Genomic DNA, 21,290 nt, shown 5'->3' with positions numbered 1-21,290 from the left:
AAAATGTGTTGGTATTTGTGTTTAATTATGGGCTTGTAATCATATTATGTCAAAACCCAACAGAGTGAGTGGGAGCCTAATCTGTGACTTCAAGTATAATAATAAGCTCAAAATTAAAGTATTCTACTGAAAATAAGACCATCAGTGCTCTTGCAATTTGTCACATAAACATTGAGCTAATGTACTGTAGTCACACACATTGAACAATTTGAGCTATTTGTCACGGTAGATTCTGCAAAAGTGTAACTTGTCTTTTTAAATTCTTTAATAATAGTGAAGAATGTTGTGGTGAAAATGTGAACGTGGAGGCGTTTCCAGCTTTAAGATGAAGCAGTCTGTGTGAGCTGATCGGGACTTCTGACTGGAGCTCAACGTAGCTGGCGACAGCGATCAGCCGTTAAAAACACAAAAACCAGAAGGGGAACGAATAGCAGAAAGGTCAGCAGCCATAAATACTACATCCTGAGTTGTGATTGTGATGTACAGAAGCTAACCGCTCCTACCGAGAGGACGTAAAAGGATAAACAATGACATCATCTCGGCATCGGGAACATGACCGATCACACCAACATGGTAGTTAACCGGCTGCCCGGCTGGAGTGAACAGCTTTTATTAGAGATGAGGGATTTCACACACAGCAGCCACAGAGAAGAGGAGCAACAGAAGCCCGTCGCACACTGGTGGAAAATCCCAAGTGCACGAGTCTACATGTAAAAGCTGAAGCTACGTGTTACAACATGACATCAAATGTGAACACGCCACCGTGTGACCTGTTGCGCTCGTCATTCAACATTCGGCCGTCAGGATAAATGTCAGCTACTCGGAAAAACGAGCACCGGTTCACACACACTGTACCGAGATTCCCTAAACACCTCTCAACCACATGAAGCTTTCAGCGTTACCCTCAAACACATATGTCGCAGTATGTTTTAAGTCTGTAATATCTTAATCCTTTCTCCCAGTCTGAACCCTGTCGGACACTAATTTGCCGGGATTATTAGCGTACAGGCTGGAAAAATAAACAGATTAAGTTGTGGAGGCTTGTTGAAGATGGCTGATTGAGGGACTGCTCGTGTTTAATACTCAGATGTGAGGACGAGGAAGGATTAAGAGGAGCAGTGCTTTGTGTTTGGGCCTTGAAAGCACACAAACGTAACTCGATTAAAGATCGATGTAAAACATACTCCTATCAGACATATTTGATAATAATTTGTCAAAAGTAACATCATTAAGAGTTGTTTAATTTGGTTGTTGTTATGGCCTTTTCCTATGACTTCCATGAACAGGGCTCGAGTGTACACGATGTTACGGCTCATAAAAGCGCTGCAACCAGAGAAAAACAGTAGTTTACCTTCGGAGTTCAGACTGAATCAGCGTCTTGTTAAAGTCTGTTAAATACTTCCTAGCTTCAAGTGATCATAAGCTTCAAGGACAAACCCGGCATTCAATGTCTCATTGCGTCTGCAGGACATAATAAATGAAACATGTAACAGTGTGGGGGACTTGTTTTTTTATAACTTTAAACCTCAACGTGCTGTAACCAAACGGTTTGATGCAGTTTACAGATCCAGTTGGAAATCTCAATCATGTACCTGGTTTAAATAACAAAGGAATAATCCTTTATTTCATTCAGTATTGTGGTTTGCGTTTAGGGCAGCGTTAGCAATTATTTTCATTACTGATTCATCTCCTTTATTAACTGATCAGATGTTTGATCTTTAAAATGTCAGAAAATTATAAAAAGAAAACTGTAAATGTCTTCCAAAGCCCTAAAATGTCTTGTTTAGTCTACAACCCAAATATCATCTGTTCATTATCATAGAGGACTAAAGGAGCCAGACAATATTCATTATCGAACAAGCTGCAATCAGAGAGTTTGAACATTTTTTCATTAAAGAAATTAATTCAAATTAAGTGGCAATTAATTTCCTTTCAATCAACTCAGCAATTAATTAATTGATGCAGCTTATGTATACAACTTTGTTTATTTTACTTTACAGCAGGGGTGTCCAAACTTTTTTCAAAGATTTTATCATTTGAAAATACCCGAGGGCCAACGGTCCCTCCTGACACTTTTTGAACCATAAAGGTTACGTACAAATGCACTGTTCTATAACAAGTTTATTTGGAATGACACAACAATTGTCATTTCTTCAAATGAAAATATAACCAAATGTAAGCCATTGAGGCATGGCAAATCTAAAAAAAAACTACTCTGCCTTTCTTTCACATCTAGAGAGTCAGATAACATAAAGAACAAGCTGTCTGGAATATCTAAAATGTCCATGAAGCTGATAAATATCTTTACCTCAGGTTCATTTTAAACATGACTTATTATGGGTAATGAAATGCTGTCTGTTAACATTGAAGTTCAAAACATGTGAAACTTGCTCTGGTCGTTCACACGAGATCATTCAGAAAGTCATCTTTTGTGTCACATCTACAGGTACATAACACCAACAAATCTTATTGAAAAGTTCAATACAATAAGTGCCATAAATCCAAGTGCATATATTTATAACTGTGGTTTTTGCTTTTCAGTGTTAATAGTGACAGACGTTACCATTTGAAAAAGCTTACACATCAGATCTCTAACATAAATTCAAAACACAGAAACTAGATTAATGAATTTCAGATGGCCGAGAAACTGGTAACTCACCGACACTAATGAGAAGGGTGATACTGAGATCTGGATTTCAGTACACAGGACAGATCTGGTTTGAGAGCAGTGGTTGAGATACATAAAATGTCACATGTCTGGGAGTCACTTGACCTCGAGCGGTTCTTCTTTAAGTTCATAACCGAGAATGTCTGCTCACTCAAACACATGGAGCCGAACAAGCTCAGAATTTCTTTGCAAATGTCCGCATTTCTGGAAACGTCGTAGCTTGCTTTGGTGATGTTTTCATTTGACTCACGGCCCCGCGAGAAGAACCGCTGTTATGAAGCCGAGGCAGCTTGGAGTTGCTTCACTTTTTCAGAACGGTCGCTCCCTGATAGCTTGTCGTATGCATTGGCATGTTTTGTTTGGTAGTGTCTCTTTACAATGAATTCCTCAAATAAGGCAACAGTCTCTTGACAAATTAGGAAAACACAATTGTTTTGGTTTTCAGCGAAAAAAATATTGCAATTTCTATCTCTCCTGGAAGCGGCGGCGGCCCTCACCATCAATTTCCCTCTTTTTATCTCGTCGCCATGGCAGAAATTAGCGTCAAGGGGTTACAGGATATTTTACACTACCAGACAGCGTTGCAGAGTGGTGCTGCCGCCATAATGTGAAAAGAGGAATTGCATTTTGAACCTGTATGATTTATTCATTCTGTTTGACAGTGCTGGCGGGACATAAACAATACATTTTAAGACGGAAGCTGTGGGCCGTATTAAATCTGACCTCGGGCCGTGATTGGCCCCCGGGCCGGACTTTGGACATGTCTGCTTTACAGCAAAAGGTTTGATTTACTAATACTTTTAGTAATAGATTTCAGGAATTCAATATCCACTGATAACTGATTATTAATAACTGATAATTGAAACTATTGGTTGTTTTTTTTATTGTTCTGCTCTACAACAGACCACCCAGATTTTAAGAAAGTCTTTTAAAGATATTCTTCCCTCTTTATTTATAAAATATTCCTTTGTTTTCCAGATGTCTTGCAGTTAATCTCATCAACGCCTCTATCAACCAGCATCATCACACCTTTATTAATGTGGGCATAATAATGCTACAGAGCTGTTATCTGGTGATTTAGACCTTTGATGGAAGGGGAAACCATTACAGACATAATCAAAGTCAACAATACGTATGGACAATGGGAAGGAAACATAAACACACGTGTACCAGAGCACAGACTTAAGTGTTTGTTCTCAACAGATGTTGCTGAAATCGGATTCAGTACAAGATTGATGTCCCTGCATGCCAGATTAAAGGAAGACTTGTTGCAACAGGTCGCACCAAACTGACACGACTTCAAAGAACAGAAGTGAAGCGTGGAGGACAGCCTGGCTCAACTATGAGGCAGTTACAGCATGTTATGGAGATGGATGTTCACACCGAGTCCCATTAAATAGGAAGACAGTGATAAATCAGAAGAGAATACAGATGAGGTTTCTGTTGCTGTGAGTTTACTTCAACACCACCAGAGTCTCAGCTCAGATCCTCCTGATGATCTTCGACCACTCCGGTTTTAGTTTGAGTGTCAGGGCCGGTGTGCAGGAGGAGAGCAGCTGGACATGCAAAACAAACCGCACTGTGGCAACAGGGGTCGTCACCGGGACAGGGACTTGTATTTGTTGGGAGTTATAAAAAAATAAATAAATACATTTAAAAATAATTTTAAATAAAAGAGACTGGTTTACGTGCATCTGAGGCTCCACTGAAAGTGACTGCATTTATAGTGAGACTACGTCCCGAGAGCAACGTCCAAGGTGACATAACTCCGCTCCAGGACAGGACAGTGTGTCTCGGAGAGGTCTGCAGCCCCCTGTTACACCAGTCTTTTGGACATTTTCTCTGAAAACTCCAGATTCAACCAAACAACAAATGTCCAATAACTTTACTTGTTATTCCCCAGAAAGGTTTCGCCGTGAGTAATCAACAACACGTTTATGAGTGTATTTGTCTTCAGGTGTTGGACTTTGTACGCCGGATTAAAGAGCGGGTCTTATATTCTACGAAAAAGTGCTCAATCGCGAGTAAAAGACATTAATGTGGATTTAATGAGCATCGCGACAGTGAATTGGCAGATTTTTTTTTTTTATTATTTTTTTTTTTTCCCAACCGACTTTCGCGTTTAATCCTTTCGTACCAAAAGTAGACGACGCGACGTTTTAACCAGGTTGTGAGAGACCCACCTCCTCCGCGTGCTTCCTCAGAGCCTTCTCCCTCTCGTACTGGGTGACCAGCTGCTCGTTGTCCTCCTTCAGCAGCTCCAGCTCCACTTCGTGCTCCTGGTTCACCGCGAACACCGAGTCCAGGTTCTCCAGCACGGCGACGACCAGCGGCATCAGCTCCTTCACCACGTCCTCGTCGTACTTCTCGATGAGCCGCTCAAACTCGCGGTATATTGAACTGGCCAGCCCGGAGACCCGCTCGGACATCACGGAGGAGTCTCCCGAGTCGTCCTGGTACAGGACGGCGTCGTCCAGCTCCATTTTCTCGCCTCCGCTTTGCGCTTCTTCCCCCCGCTAACGTGAAGGAGCTAGCCGCGAGCTTCCAGCCGCCCGCAGCCTCGTACTTCCAGCGCGACGACAACGCAGCGGTCCTAAAACATGGCTCCGCGGGTCGTTTCCCGTGCTGAGGAGACGCCGTGTTTCACGAATAAAGTCGGTGTCCCTCCGTCGTCCGGACGGCCGACTTTAAAAGGTTGCTAGCCGAGCAGCTAGCAGTCCCGAAAAGTCTTAAGTTGTCTCCTGATTAGTTTCTCTGTCCAACAGATGAGCTGCTGCGTTCACGTGCTGTCGGAAAGATAGGAATAAACGCAGTTCAACGACTCAGCAAAGTGGTTAACACTGCAGGAAAAAAAACAGGTCGTCTCAGTGTTATTAAATGTACTTTAGTTACAGCAAAATATGCACACAAAACTCAAACCAGGCCGTTGAAGGACTCTACAGTATTAACAACGTGTGGCAACAAATGAAGCTCATACGGGAAAGATGAAAAATAATTTAATTATAACAATTACTCATATATAGTTACTGTTAATGTGACGTTTGGGGGGCGGAGGACAAACTGATTCTCGTTTAAAGAAACACGGGCAACTCATTTGTAGCTTGATCTTCCCGAGCAGACATAAACGGATGTTCCGATTCCACATTAATTACGCCTCAATTTAATCTAATCCCCTGGCTCAAGTATTTTATACCTTTAACTCTGAAACTGGAGCACCAAGTAGTAATGTAGGTTTCCTATTTCATTTATTTCAAGGTTCGCAGCCAAACACAGAAGTATGTTGTTGAGGCAGCAACTCAGCGCACTGTAATTTACTACGGCTGAGTTTTGAATTAGGAGTTTACGAGGATCACTTGAAGATGTCATGTATTGGTGACGGGACGTCGCTCTGACGTCACATGCTAAAAAGGACTGGGAGGGATAAAGTAAAAAAACTAATCCTTATTGCGCTATTCATTGGAACATTTCATATTTACAACCACTGATCTATACGACTTCAGTTCTTAGACCGTTTTAGGTTTTTGTTTGTTTTTTTACTCCAAATTTGAGTTTCCTGGGCTTCTGATCAACAGGTTGCTGTCCCTGATGGAAGAAGAAAATAATGAAGACTGTGCTTCACAAACGCATTTATTTGCATCAAGGAGTCCAATGCATTTTCTTGAAGATGTGAAATAGTTATGCAGGCATCAACTGATTCAAACTAGAATATTGTATGTATATATGACCTGAAAAAAAGATGTAATATCAATGGCAAGTAAACGGGTTCCCACAAAGAGTACAATCTTCCCACCTGCCACATCGATCATGTTTATACCAGACACCATGCACTATTCAAATTGCACTGAGGAAAATGCAGAGCCAAACTTACTGCAACTCATCGTTGTTGTTTTTTTTCTGTACAGCAATTTTGTCGACTTTTTATTTTTATTTTATTTTTTAAATAATGCATAGGCACTGTTCATCCTGATGTCTCCAGACAATAAACACAAGACAGGCTAACTACAGTCACAATACAATGAAGGAAGTAAATTCAGCCCACGTTTTGAGGTACAAGTTACCTCTACATGGTGCGGCTGCTCCTCGGTCGCCCTCAAAGACGAGGAAGACCAGAGGCCGTCGGGCGGCCTCGACTCACACAAACATAAAACACCGACGGCACAATAAAACTGCAGCGCTGTCAAATATTGTACACAATGCACATTCAAAGATCATGGCGTAAAGTTGCTCATGGAGTAACTCATATAATTACGAATAAATGAAATGATTTGAATTAAATAATTGAAAGTGCAGCTGAACAAACGAGTGCGCGCGCTCCGACGTGTGTCTCTTTACCAATCAGGTTCAGTCGCGGAGCGCACGACGGGAAAACCTCGACGGTTTCACGTCTCCCGATACAATCAAAAGTAAATGTTTAAATGTTTGAGAAGCCTGATAATCAGGTACCAACACATATATGAGGAAAAGGATCACAGGCGAAGTGGACTGTTTGAAGCCGTCCAGGATCAGGCGTGGAGACGCAAACAGGAGCGGGTTCAGGATACCGTCGAGTCCGGGAGCGCAGACACGAGGAGGCAAGAGCCTGCGGTCACGGTTCAGACAGTATTGTGCTGGCTGTCGTTTAAAGACGAAGGGCAGAGGGAGAAGGGCCTGTCGCAGGTCAGACTGTTGAGAGCTCGCAGCACGGCGTCGGGCATGTGATCCACGAGCATCCTGGGGCTGATCAGCACGCTCCTGAACGCCATCTGGCTGGACCAGTCTGCACGGTACCGGACCTGAGAAAAACAGGACCTGGGGAGGGGGCAACAGAAAAAGATCAAATAAATAAATAAAGTGGGTGGCCTGTCTGTGTCTGGAACTGATGCAGACATCAAGCAGTGGGATTGTTCAAATCATCCGTGGATAGAAGGAGCAACGTGTTTTTGAGGAAAGTAGATGCTGCTTTCTGCTGAAACAGCTGAAAAACAACAAGCAGTGAAAATAGAAGTTACTACAAGTGAAGTTCAAGTGTGGCAGAGATTAAATGTCAATCAATATGTTGGTGACAAATTAGGCAAGAAAGAATCCTCAAATTTGTGCTGTTCAAGTGTTTTAAGTGAAAGACAAGATAAACTGAGGTGTGAGCACTTAAATCAGGAGTAGATTTTATTCACTGGAAGTTGCGGGACTTGAAAGAGTTAAAGAAGTTGTCATGAACCCTGAAAGGGTTTGAAGAGGCAGGGAGAGCCTTGGAAGGAGAGGAGGTGTCAGCTGAGGAGAAAAATACGTCATCTGTCCTATGAAATGTCAGCTGATGTTTACTGTAAGTACTGAGCAGATATCTGTAATGACACCAGAGAGGACGATCTCTGGCAATCTTACAATTTGATGTCTTTCCAATTCTCAGTTAAATGATTGAATGCAGAATCAATTCTCGTTTCAGAATCACTTCTCCATTCAACAAAAACAAAGAGGGGAACTACATTTTGGCTTTTTAGACTGAACAGACTGGCAAAAAAAAATGTTTGGGGCTAAATTAGAAATAGTTTGTTTTGTGTGTTGTTGTTTTTTTTCATAGTTTTTCAGACAAGTGTCAAAAGTTTTTTTTACGTCCTAATATCAGAATGGGTCCGGCTCATTGTGTGACGAACCGCTGACTCCCGCCCTTTCCCACGCTGAGCTGCAAATGAATCATAACTGACAGTAAAATGAACTGGTTTTAATGAGGACGTGGGCGGACTGATAGAAAAAGGAGAAAGCTGTGTGACAGTATGCACCATTTTTACTTATTTCTTTTTATGTTATCTATGGAAGTTAAATGTCCCCGATGTGCAGTCTTGATGTCCAAAAGAGATTTTTGTGGTTTTAAAAAACTGTCTCGATATAGTTTACATGTCCTTTAACAGAAGAACAGGATGTTTAATGTCTGTGCCGCATAAATATTAATGACTCTCTCTTCTGATTGGCCGACGCTACGCCGAGGCTAACAACCATTTTTTTCTTCAGACTTGAAGTTTGTTTCCTCCTTGACAGAATCACCCGTTGGTGTTTTCTTACACATAAAAGGTTTGACAGTGTGTCATGCTGAGGACTGACATATGACATGCACCTCAGTTTGTGACATCAAAGTCTCAGAGGTCCAAAGGGCTTGTTTCAAACAGCACAGTTGCTGAATGCTTCTCCCTTAACTCAGCGTTTTGACACTTTCAGTCTTTATACGGCACCAAGGCCTGCTTCATTATCACAAAGGAAATGGAAATCTATATATAATACGGGACCTTTAAATCGTCTACATTATCATGGTATCATCTGATAGTTTCCTTCCTGTATCAAATTGTGAAATGAAAGTGTAATTTACTGACCGACAAACCAAAGTTAACGCGTATACTGGAGTAAAGGACGGGGGACCTTAAAAAAAACAAATCTTCAATCCTTGGTTAGGTCCTACTTCCTCACCACTAGGGGGCACACATGAGCACTTTCTCCTGTTTACGGTAAATCTGTTGTGAATGCAGGAGTTGAACTTTTTGTGGACGAACCTCCGTGACGGCCCGTCTTCTGTGATGTGCAGAATTCGTCCCGGCAGGAAGAGGGGTAAGTGTGCTGCTGTGTGGGCGGGCGAGTCGTCCGATGCCAGGCTCTGATAGGACGACGAGTGGCGAATCATCAGCGACTCCTCCCCCAGCAGCGGCTGGCTAAGCTCCTCCTCCCTCCTGTTGTCCATCTCGGTGGGGAAATCGTCGGGGTCTCCTCCGAACAGCTCGTACCAACAGCCCTGCAGCAGGATGCGATACTGCAACACGGATGGAAACAAATCTGAAATCACTGACAGCGACATTAAATATCATGTCATGGTGTGAAGCCAAATTCAGGGCTTTGAACGGTTCTTACTTTGGGCTTATTGCAGTTTGAAACGATTTTAAGTATCTTTCCCTTCAGATCCTCCATGTTGGGAATGCTCAGTCTGTACAGGAAGAATCAAAGCAGAGCGATTATAAGAAAGGACGGGAATATTTGAGAAAGATCAGGGGATGAAGGAGCGTGTCAGCTGCCCTCATATTCTCCTTCTGTGGGCCTGTAATAACAGGGCAGAGCCAAATATAGAGTCTTCATCACGCTGCAGTCTAGAATAGTCTGTTCACCACAGCACATTCGTATTGGCCTTTTGAACGCAACACGCTGCGCTGCTGCTGACACACAAACGTATCTACCTTCACGGCCACAAGGACCGACCCAGCATCCACGTACAATATCCACCCACCACGAGCTGCAGCTTTGATGACACGAATAAGTGTAGAAGAGCTTCCTGTCTTACCTGGGAACCAGATCCTTTCCCAGAACCACCGAGACCACAAAGTCCTTGGAGTAATCAGCTAAAGCTTTGCTGCACACACAGAAAACACACAAGAGAGAACATTACAGCACATTCAAAGAAGAGTCTGTTCATTAACAGGACACATACAACTGTAGCAGGGCTGCAGCGTGCTGGATGAAATGTGAATCGGGATTTGGTTTTTTTTAATTAAAAAGAAAGAATTATTGCTCTCATTTACCTGATAGAGAATTAAACACAACAGAAAACCATGAATCTGACACCAAACATAAATACGATCAACTTCAGTCTCTTTTCTTCACAACACGAGCTTTTGAGCGCGTGAGCATTTGTTGAGGGAGAAAGTAGCAGAGCTTGTTTTGAAGCGACTCATGTCCCAAATGAAAATGCTGATGAATTGTTGTCGTTTAGAAATGAGGCCGTGTAGCGCAGACTAGCAACCCGCCAGCTGATGACGGTCCTTTTGAAAATGTTCTCGGACCCACAAGAGGCTACCTGGCATGTGAGTGATATAAGATATAAATAGATATTTAAAGCAAGTAGGAGCAAGTGTGCATCTTGATTCATAAACAATCCCTTTGGAGTCATTAACTCACTAAATATTCTGTGATCTTCCTATTTGGCCTTCGTGTTGTTGAAGTTGAACATCCGTTGCATCGAGGAACGAATTGAGATCGTGATTTTGATAAGATGGATATCCATCGCAATACCAATCATGCAGCCCGACTGCAACTACCGGTAATGATAAAACTCCCCTCTTAACGTTTGGTTTAAAACTATTTTGAGATTATTAAAAACTATTTTTGAAGAATTTTATATCTTTGGTAGAAAGGAAGAGGTCGAAAAATGACAGGAAATGAAAGGTGAGAGAGAAAATGAAGAACATGCAACAGAGGTGCCTCTGGATGGACATGAACCTTCGCAGCACTCAGTTCTTTAACCTGTAGCTGCTGACATCTTTTAACTATAATATCCTCACATTTATATGATGTGTCGAACTTTGTACTTTGTCCCCCGCCAGCTGCTTTGACCTGCGGCACACCTTTACAACCAGAGCTGTCTTCTGTGTCTGTGCCTTACCTCAAGAGTCCCCCTGGTGGAGAGAACGAGTAGCACCGCAGGGTGGGGAAGGAATTGCGGAGGAGGATAGCCAGCAGTGAAGCTGTGCCAGCGCCCAGACTGTGACCAGTGATGACCAGTTTGTACTCCTACAAACACAGGAAGACACAAACACGCTGCATACTTAGGAGGTTAGACGCAATCTGTTCTCCCTGACATGTAAACTAACTCAGCCGAGTTTGCTTCATCCTGTGAGAGGGAGATAATTGCATATTTAATAGTTAATTTCTCTTGTAGATGAATTGCTTAGAAGTACTGAAAAAAAAAAGCAACTTTGAAAACAAGATTTTCTGTGAGGATTACTTTTGCGTTCCTTCTGAATAGGCCTTGTTGTGTAATTAGTGAAAGTAAACAAACTAATTCTTAGATCAAAATGCATCTTCAAAAGAGAGCGGTGCAATGGTCTGCAGGATGCTGCTGCTTTCATTCAGGACTAGTTACTGTACTCAGTTTTGGATTAACTCGCAATACTCTTAACATCAGCAGTTCTCGCGCCGACCGCCGCAGAGACACTGTAGGTTGGATTATAACTCTGGCTGTTACAATTACAGCTGAGACGCATTCGTTTCCGATGGCTGCAACACATTCTGTGATAGAAGCAGTGCGTACTCAGATAGTGACAGCTGGACGCATCCATCCCACTACAGACTGAACAATAACAACATCCAACCACAGCCAGGCAGAGCAGCTGCAGCTGTTCTCACCCAGAAGACCAATGCTGTCGGAGATTCCGATGACTAAGCACTAAATGCATCATCTCTCCTTCTGTAGTGTTTCCTTTATCTGGCAGAGAGTCACAGCTGAACTGGACCAACACACCAGCTGTAAATGTGGACCTCAGAAACTGAACAGAAACAGACGTGTGGAAAAACAAAAGTATTGCGCGGCAACACAGAAGTTATTTAATACCATTTCCACTATAATGCAGCGAACTTTATGAGCTGTGGTTTTCTGTCACTCCAGGATCGCTGCGCCCTGAAATATTGTATATTTTCATCATTTTCATTCTTATTTTTCTATATTTGTAACTTTTTGAAGTTAAAATTCTTCCTTCTCTTGTTGAAAGTAAAAGGAGGACTAGCAAAGTAAGAATTTCCTTCCTAACGACTATCACCTAAAGAATATATCAAGGATCAAAGAACATATGTCTGAACAGGATTTGGAAAAAACGTGTCCATGCATTGAGCTTCAGTCCTCTCGACTACTGCAACGGTGCGTCTGCAGGTTTTTTCTAAAAAGCAGATCAGACAGCTGATTCTGAAGGCTGCAGCTCGAGTCTTCACTGAAACCAAGAAAGTGGATCAATCCAGTTCTGATTTCTTTTCACCGGCTTCCTGTCAATCAAAGAATCCACTTTAAACATGGAGGAGCAGCGTTCAGTTTTTATGCTGCACATATCTGGAACAAACTCCCAGAAGCCTGCTGGTCTGCTTTAACGCTCAGCTCCTTTAAATCAAGCCTGAGGACTTTTCTGTTTGCTTCCTTTCACTGAACCAGATTTGAGGATCTTGATTCATTTCTTGCACTGAACTGTGTTTTATGTCTTACGGTAACTTTTATCCTATTTTAGCTTTTTTTGTTTCTTTTATTCTAATGTTTCTATCATTGTTTTTAAATGTCTTTTCATGTTGTGCTTCTTTTTCTTGATGTTTTGATGTCTAATTAGTTTATATACAGAACCCATTGTTGAATTGTGCTACTTGTGTTTCTACTGTAAATGACAATCTCTAAATCTGAAGAGAATTCTTACTGTGACCCTTCGAGATCTCCGTACGAGAGCGCTGCATAGAAGTTGTTGAAAGAGTTTTTCAGATGACAAATGCAAACCAGCTTCATTCTTCTTTTCCTGCCACATCAGTACCATCTCTGTGAATCTGTTTCTAATAAATAGGCTTCACCGGCTGGGATGTGACAGAGAAAACACAGCTTCCGATGCTGCTTGTCTTTCTTACCGGTGCGATGGAGAAGGCCTGGTTCAGGATGCCGTCGTTAACCAGCTTCTTGTAGATGTAACCCGCCGCCTGGCAGATGCCCTGCAGGAGACACAGCCATGTGTTGAGTCTGGAGGAGACCTCCACAGAGAGGGTGACAGTCCTGTGTGTGAGTGGACGTTCACCTTGTGAGCGTAGCAGGCGCCGGTCACTCCCTCGATAGGCAGGTTCTCGCACTCAGCAGACAGATCTGTCAGGACATCCTGCAGGACACACACCGAGTCAGGTAAACAACAACAACAACAACAACAACAACAACAGGGAAACTGATCACACATCAAACTACATGTCACAGGTGAAAGGTCAAAGATAAAAGCTACACGCAGGATGTTTGTGGACTGACATCCTGAGTTTAGCATTAAAGTTGGGACAAATGTTTCAGACCTGTGGACAAACAAGCAGAATCTTCAGAATCACTGTTTCATCTTCACTTATATGTATAGACACCACAGACTGTATGTAAAAATGAGGCTGATATAGAGTTGCCTTAAGCTGCGATACCACTGAGTCCCACTAGACGCTCCAAAAAGCCTCTGGCTCCACAGACTCCCATTCAACTCCTCATGAAATACAAAGCGATACATTTTTTTTCCCACAAGTTCTTATGGTGTTGTAAAATCACTCCTTATAAATTCCTGGTGGTCAATCTGAATACAATCCATCATTAATTAGAAAATAAGCTTAAAAAAAACTGTTTGATTGACAGGCCTGTGGTGCAGTCAGGTTACTGCTATTGATGGGCGGGAATTTATGTCGTTGGCTTTCCAATCAGATGGAGTCAGATCCATCGGTCACGTCTCCTCAGCTCGTCCAAATATGATCACTTCTGGCTCAAAACCGCTCTGAACTAGCAAGATGGCGAAAATCTGAACTCAAGGCTTCATAACGACAGTTCATAAACCACTAGAGTGACGTCACTGTTGGTTGCAGCTTGGTACACACGCGCACACGCACACGCACAAATACACACAACACACACACACACACGCTATTTCAGATGAAGACATCCATCATTTCATCTACACAAGCCTCATCTTGAACAGGGTGACGGGAGGGTGGAGCGTATCCCCGCTGACTTTGGGTGAAGGCCAGGGGACAACCCGGACAGGTTGCCAGTCCATCACCAGGACAACACAGTAACACGGACAGAAACCGACAATTCACACTCACATTCACTCCTACGGACAAATTAGTATTCCCAATCAACCTAACATCCATGTGTTTGGACGGTGGGAGGAAGCCAGAGTTCAGGCAGATGAAGACATGGTGAAACTATATTTATCAGTCTATTCTTTCAGTTAATCCTTTATCAGTCATCCATTTAAACAGGGAAGTGATTGTGAGCATTAAGAGGAAGCAGGAGGATCAACAGAGCAAAGACAAAAATGATCACATCCCTTTTTCATGTCACTAAATGTCAAAACTGATGCAAGTATATTGACCGAGCAAACACAAAAAAAACAACCTAAAAATATATATGAGCAACTATTATTCACGAAAAAGTGATCATGTGGGGTCCCAACTTTAACCTGGTGCGAACCAGAAGCAGTTCCTCTCTGTGAATACACGGGTCAGGGATGCTCTATGGAGAATCGTTTGCAGACGTTCCTTCCTACTCGGCGTAGACCCCCGGTTCATTTTAACCAATCAGCTCGCGCTCAAACCGGCCGACACTCTGCCACCACTGCAACAACCTGCCATTCATTGATTTTAATAAACGGCAGCAGCGTGACGAGGTGCTCAGTGTTTGTCCTGCGCTGAGAGTTCAGCGTTTTCCCCCGGTCACCGAGAGTCTCCCTCGTCACTGTCACCAGCCGTCCAATCACAGTGAAGGAGGGGCGGGACAAACGATGCTGGTCACTGATTGGTCCGCCCTTCAGAGTGGCTGTGCAAACACTTATACGGCCGAGTACCCAGACCGAAGACAACTGAAGCTGTGAGCCACAGTCGGCGCGGCCATGTTATCCCGACTCACCTTCAGAGACAGCGTTCCTCTCACAGCCACCAGAACCGCCTCCCTCTTATGATCCAGGGCCACGAAGAAGGGGATCTCGTAGATCTGCAACACAGCACGCTTTCTTAGATGATGAACTGAAGCTGAAACAGTCTCAGGGATTTAAAACATGAATCTAAAGGAAACTCTGAACACAGAGGAGTATATTATATATAGAGGCTCCTACCTGGTTGTGGAAGCTGACGTAGATGAAGTCTCTGTACTGCAACCCGGTGCTGTGCAGGATGGAAGAGAAATGGCAGCCGAGGTGGTCTCCCCCGACGATGTCGTACTCAGCTTCACGACTCCTGCAGCTGATGCACAAACACACATTGAGATTTACTGCACCCACTGGGCCTGGACTGAGCTTTAACAAAAGACAACGCAGAACAGCTTCGGACTTTCCTCTCTGGTTCTGAGAACAACCAGTGTCGCAGTTCTGTAGCTGAATAAAGAGAAACAAGATGTAAACCAAGGAGACAAAACTGGAAAATAAAGTCCCATCCTTTATCTGTTTGAGCTTTCAACACTGTACATTTATTTCATATCAAATTCAACATGAACATATGAGTTTATGAGTGACATGCAGAGAGCAGTGGGAGGAACTGACTTTCTACGTGTTACATCGCTTGATCGACATCAGCACCCAAGTTACACACGTTTTTCGTGACCACTGGTATGTGCACATCTGCTATTTCACCATCCACCTCAAACACGAGCAGAGAGAGCACATCAAAGCTCGAGTCAAATGTTTGTTGAACAGAAAGAAGTCGTGGGGAGTCGAACCCCGGTGAGAAGCGACTGTGGTGTCGCGATGAGAAACTCTGAGGAAACGTTGTCTCGTTGGAGAACCCAAGTGACGCAGTTATTAATTTCATAATAGAAATGCAGCTCAAAGTGCTTTACAGCAAGAAAATTACATGCAGTGTTTAACATAAAAACAAATCAAGGAGCATAGAAACAACAAAATGTCATCTAAAAACAAGAAATAGAAACTAAATGCAGGTTGTTTTCCATCAGAACGTCGCAGTGGAACTCTGTGTTGACCGTCTGATCCTGGGGGACGAATTCACGATGCGCAACCCCAAAGAAAACACGCAGTCACGCTCTGTTCTTCATCTGATGCGAAAACATTTCGCCGGCTCGTTGTTTTATCGCCTCCGATTTTCCGAAATATTTCAGAGGTCTGTTTTCATTTTCCAGAGTTTGACAGTAACTGTTCTGCTGTAGAAATCAACCGGTGCTGATGTTGCTCATGTGATGAAACTTGGAGTACTAACTCATGAAGACTAAAGCTTCCCCTGATCTGTGCCCATCACCGAGCAGTCGTAGAGCTCTTTGCTCCCTCGTGAATTGAGATTTTTCTTTTTGATGTTTGTTTTTTTTCTGTGACTCAAACTTTCTAGTTCAAACAACCTGCTGCTTTTAAATATCTGCAAGCAGCAGAAAAGAAAAGCACACTCGTGCACGACGTTAAAATGAGCTGATTGTTGATGCTTTTTGTTGCAACCGGCTCAAGCTACCGTCCTCCAAACTCGCCAGGCCTTCGCTGACTCATCCCAACAAAGACAGCATCTCACCAGTCTCCGCTGAGCTTGCAGGGTCCCGTGAGCAGGTTGGAGTAGATGTACATCGGCCAGCCGTACGCCGCCGCAGCAAACCGCATACAGTGGGCTGCTTTCTCCAGCTCCATCTCCAAATCTTCTTCCTGCAAAACAGTAAAAGGAAATATTTTCGAACACCCGTGTCGTCTCGGAGCTCCGCTGCACCGACACCGACACCGGCGGACTTACGATGGGAGAAGACGGGCTGTGAGCGGTGACGGCCTCCGGGTCTCTGCTCCGCTCCATCTTGTCCTGCTCCTGGTGCAGAAGAGCCAAACCGGCGGCGATGTCACTGGGAACCAGGTCAGTGTCCTGCCAGACGTACAGCAACACAGAGAACATCAACATGCGTTTTCTCTTTCTAGAACACCAGTGGAGAGTTCAAACATCCCAGACAACTTGTTTTCAGCTTATTTACGTTAAATTTTTTTCTTGCTGAACTTGTTACTTATTTATTTGACAGAATCGGGATCAGACGGGGAGACAAGTGCTGTGGTCCAAACTTGCGTACTAACACTCGCTATTTTGAGTGCACAAGTACAGAAACATGCAGTGAACTACAAGTACCAGGATGATGAACTTAAAACAGTCCAAATAAAGAAGTGTGAAACTCTGGACACTTTCCGCCCTAAACAGGCGCCATCTTGGCTCTGTAGAGGAAGGGGGCGAGGCCACCGAGGTAAAGAGTTTTCACATTAAGGCGTCTGAGGAAGCTGCAGCTGTTCCTGAACACAAACTGTTTCTTTTTCCACTGCTGGACAGAAGAATCTGTCAGTTTTAAGTGTGTTAAAACACGTAAATTTCTGTGTAAAATAATTAAAGCTGCAGATATTGTGGCGGGTGATGTGTTCACATGATGAGGTAATTTCCTGTCAGTGCAGAACATCAGTGTGAGATTTGAAACAACACGACTCTGTTTATATTCCTGCACTACACAAATAAGCGTCCTGTCATGAAAGAGCACTATTTCTGAGTGCACTGAGGGAAGCGTGTCACTCGTCACACAGCACAGGCGTGCGTCCCTTACAGAGAAGAAGCCGCCGAAAAGCTGCGCGATGCTGGAGAACGCCGCTCGGTGGCTTTCGTCCTGCGGCAGGCAGCAACACAGCAGCCGCAGCCGGCTCTCCCACACTTTCACGGCCAGGGAGCGGGCGGTGGACAGGAACTGGGTGCCCTCGCTGCTCTGCATGTCCCGCACTCCCAGCGGCTCCATGGCGGCCGGCTGAGGACGGGGGTCTCCCAGCGGGTCGAAGACAAACACCACACCCAGCCCCGTGAACAGCAGGATGATCCAGCTGTTGTGGCGAAGACAGAAGGAAAGATCAAAGCACCTCTTTAATACATTTCGGAGAAACAACAGGAAACACACGAGTCCTGAAGAACCCACCTGGCAACCACTGCTGCAATCACAGCGCCCACTGTGGCGGGATCACAGCCTCGGCTGCCGTCGGACACCCACACCGCTCCCAGGCTCGCCCACACCAGCTCAGGGAGGTACAGCAGCGCCCGCAGGTACACCAGCGCCGGCATGGAGCGCCGCGGGCCGGGGTTGGTGATCGTACCTGAGAGAGTAATCACGGGTGTTAAGAAATCAACAAAAGTAAAAGACCTGGGGTTTAACGCTGGAGACGCACACAACCGAAGAGTGTAATGTTAGAAAGGCTGTCGGGCATGTTTCATCACAGGGTTTACGCAAGACACTCAAACACTCATTCACAAAAAGAAACAGTTTTGAGGACAAATTTCTCGCACGGCAAGCAAAAAAATCAAGTTTGCATGTAAAAATATATGAACTGAGAATAAAACTGTTTGGTTTGCAAACAAATTTGTTCTGTTAGTTTTGGTCACCGAATTCAGAATTTTGCTCATGAAACGACTGTTTTTCTGTTATAAAAGGTTTTGAGTGCAAATCCGGACTTTTTTGTTGCAAGTGAAAAACCTTTGTGAGTTGAGTTGGACGTAACAAACGCTGGTGGATGAGAGGGGAGTTTCTGTTTGACTTGAATCTACGGCCGGCTGCACACACCTCCAACACACACCTCCACCTGCAGACGACTGTGTGTGGATCTCATTGAGCTACATGGAGGTCTGTTTACCTAAACAGTTGGTTTTTGGGCATCTTTGACAAAAACAACAACAAAAAAACTGTAAGAGCACATTTGTTTGCAAACCAAATCATTTGAATCTCACTTCATATATTTGTTTTACTCGTAAGCTTGATTTTTGATTCCAGTGCGAGAAATCTGCTCTCAAACAGTTTTTTTCTTTGTTTGAATAATAACGATAGAAGAATACTTCATCGTTTGGAGCTATTTTCAATCTGAAAGTTTTCACTAACAGGAGGTCCACTCTTTGTTTTACATTGTTTCCTGCTTGTTTCTTAAAGCTGTGTTGTGGAAGGCAGCAACAGCGTTGCACACATTCTGCTGTTACAGGATGAACTTTATTGTGACACTCAGCTACTCTGTTCCTCACTGATTTCCACCATTATAACTACACTGCACGTCAGCCACTGTCAGTGCATTTTTAAATACATATTGTAATATTGTAATAGTCCAAAACTACATGGAAATAAACTTGTTTTAGTCAAATGACTGCCCTCCTCCTCGACCACAGCATATGAGCCCAGTGGTTTGATGCAACAAAGTAATAATACTTCATTACAATATACAGTATATATGACAGTATCTGTACTTTATGAGAGTTTATAAATTTCTTTTACCTTTTCAACCTTTACTCCACTACATGTCAATTAAATATCCATTACATTTCATCTAAGCATCCTAGTTACTTCATTCATTATTCATCAAATCTGAAGAACTGACTGAACCGAAGCAGGTCGGGTGAGTCGCAGTGACTCACAACTACATCATGAAAACTGAATTGCATTCATCCTGATTTTCACTCGGAGCCACAGTTCAGTGTTGCTTTTAAAAATAATTCATTTCAGAATTCTCAAAATTCAGATCACTTGTATTTTCTTTGACTTTCAATACTTGAGTATGTTTAATATGAAAAAAAAAATTCTGTTTGATACTTAAGTACAGTAAATATTCGATACTTTAAGACTTTTTCTCGAGTCATTTTTAACAGGTGACTTTAACTTATTGTGATTTTCTGGTAAGACATCTGTACTTTTCCTCAAGCGTGGCTTTTAGCTGCGTTGTGCAATTCCAGAAACCCAGAAAAAAAAAAACCCTGATGGTCGTGTCTGCTTCCTTTTACAGTTTAAACTCTTTAAACCCGGTGTACCTTGAGCACTGACGTAGACAATAGCACAGAGAGACAGGATGATGAGCGCCAACACGACCAGCAGTCCCACCAGGTAGCTGTGAAGAACTCCTTTCCCGTTACAATCAAAATGCCCCTTGTGATACGTGAACAGGATCATGGTGCCGATCCACCTGGAGGAGGAAACACCGACAGAGTCAAGTCAAGGATGCGATGGTGCCTCATTAGTTCAGAGCCGTGAAGATGAACATACGTACCAGAGTATGCGGACGAACAGCTCGAAGCATCCGGGCAGAACCAGGTCGTCGCTGGCGATCCCCCACCGCCGACCGAACACCACCATCCCGGGCATCGTGCAGCCAAACCGAGCCGAAATATCTCACTGGTAGGAACCGACCCGGTTCTCCACTACAACGTGGGCAGCGGTCTCTCCGACGGGACGCTTCACGTCACGCATGACTTCAGTGACGGAGCAGCAGCAGCGAGGCAGACCGACGACGAGCCTCGTGTGACGTCACTTCACAACTCCGGTGTTGCATAATTTTCTCAACTGATTTCAGCCCCGCAGCTCGCTTCGAGCTCACAGTCAGAGTACCGAGGAGGCCCCGCGGTGGTAGAGCTCGAGGTTACGTCGGTGTGGAGGTTTGCGACCTGTCCGCTCTCCGCTGGACTGACATCAGATCATGTTTTCGACACCCGCTGCGGGGTTAGCTTCTAACTTTAGCCGCGATGCTAAAAAAAAAATAATCAAACGCTTTTCCAAGAAAACGACAGCGATACACGCTGCTGGTGTTTTACTTCGTACTATATCCGCACAGTCTGCGACTCATGACGGCGCCTACTGTCGTCAGATGTTCCGCTAGCTCCGCGTCGTTAAATGTGGACGGCTGGTTTTGTTGTGTTTAGAGCGACAACAGCGTCCGTCCGCAGATGTCCTCCGACTACAACAGAGGCCACGGACGAACAGTTCCGCTTTCTTATTCGCCCGATTTGCCGAAACGGAATTACAGCGCCCCCCTTTTGGTAGATTGGGAATTAGTTTTATTCATTCCTGTCCACAATTTTTTTTTTTTACTAAACTTGTCTCTTTTGATACATTCACCACGGCTTCCACTTGATTAATAACTGTCTTTTCGGTATCTTTCAACCAAGTTCCCGTTATAAAGTGAATATTTCATTCCGTCCTCTTGAGTCAAAGTAACCCACTTGGTCTTTTGCCATTTGTCAGCAAAGTATTAGTATAAATGAGTAGTCAGGTGTGTTTTAAGGCGTGTTTCATTTTTTCCAATGCCGAATAACTCAATTAAAAATGTATTTGGAAAGTAAGCAAATATTTAGAGTCTCACAGTTATAGAACAGTTGCACTTCGTTGGAA

General features: G+C 43.7%; 2 protein-coding genes across 6 annotated transcripts in view; both read right to left on the bottom strand.

The window, feature by feature from the left end:
- Window positions 1-5,507, bottom strand: part of spag9b (sperm associated antigen 9b) — a 46,458-nt gene extending 40,951 nt beyond the window's left edge. For 2 of the 5 annotated variants that reach the window (XM_069156199.1, XM_069156200.1), the window contains exon 1: window positions 4,852-5,505. In XM_069156199.1, coding sequence (XP_069012300.1) covers window positions 4,852-5,151 — 300 coding nt within the window. In that variant the 5' untranslated portion in view covers window positions 5,152-5,505. Of the gene's footprint in view, window positions 1-4,851 lie in introns of all 5 variants that reach the window. The other 3 variants (XM_069156202.1, XM_069156201.1, XM_069156206.1) reach the window with 3 other exon arrangements.
- Window positions 5,508-6,277: 770 nt separating this feature from the next.
- daglb (diacylglycerol lipase, beta) lies at window positions 6,278-20,846 on the bottom strand. Its single transcript, XM_069156198.1, has 15 exons — window positions 20,173-20,846; window positions 19,937-20,088; window positions 18,072-18,246; window positions 17,712-17,979; window positions 16,874-16,996; window positions 16,661-16,788; window positions 15,268-15,394; window positions 15,063-15,146; window positions 13,213-13,290; window positions 13,049-13,129; window positions 11,058-11,185; window positions 9,960-10,028; window positions 9,536-9,608; window positions 9,184-9,437; window positions 6,278-7,456 (listed from the first exon to the last, which is right to left on the bottom strand). Exons 1-15 carry the CDS (start codon window positions 20,265-20,267, stop codon window positions 7,261-7,263), a joined length of 2,031 nt encoding a protein of 676 aa, XP_069012299.1. The 5' UTR covers window positions 20,268-20,846; the 3' UTR covers window positions 6,278-7,260.
- Between the last annotated feature and the right edge of the window lie 444 nt (window positions 20,847-21,290).

Source organism: Embiotoca jacksoni, unplaced genomic scaffold (genome assembly GCF_022577435.1).
Source record: "Embiotoca jacksoni isolate LCO1_2020_lvr unplaced genomic scaffold, fEmbJac1.0.p SCAF_20, whole genome shotgun sequence".
NCBI lineage: Eukaryota > Metazoa > Chordata > Actinopteri > Embiotocidae > Embiotoca > Embiotoca jacksoni.
The sequence above is the reverse complement of the archived record's forward strand: the minus strand, read 5'-3'. Positions and strand labels throughout refer to the sequence as shown.

Coding starts and splice junctions, on each gene's coding strand:
- daglb (XM_069156198.1), bottom strand. CDS start 20,267: ATGCCCGGGATGGTGGTGTTCGGTCGGCGGTGGGGGATCGCCAGCGAC. Junction 16,789..16,873: donor ACAGCCCGTCTTCTCCCATC/GTAAGTCCGCCG, acceptor ACTGTTTTGCAG/GAAGAAGATTTGGAGATGGA. Junction 15,395..16,660: donor TGCAAGCTCAGCGGAGACTG/GTGAGATGCTGT, acceptor TTTGTGCATCAG/CTGCAGGAGTCGTGAAGCTG.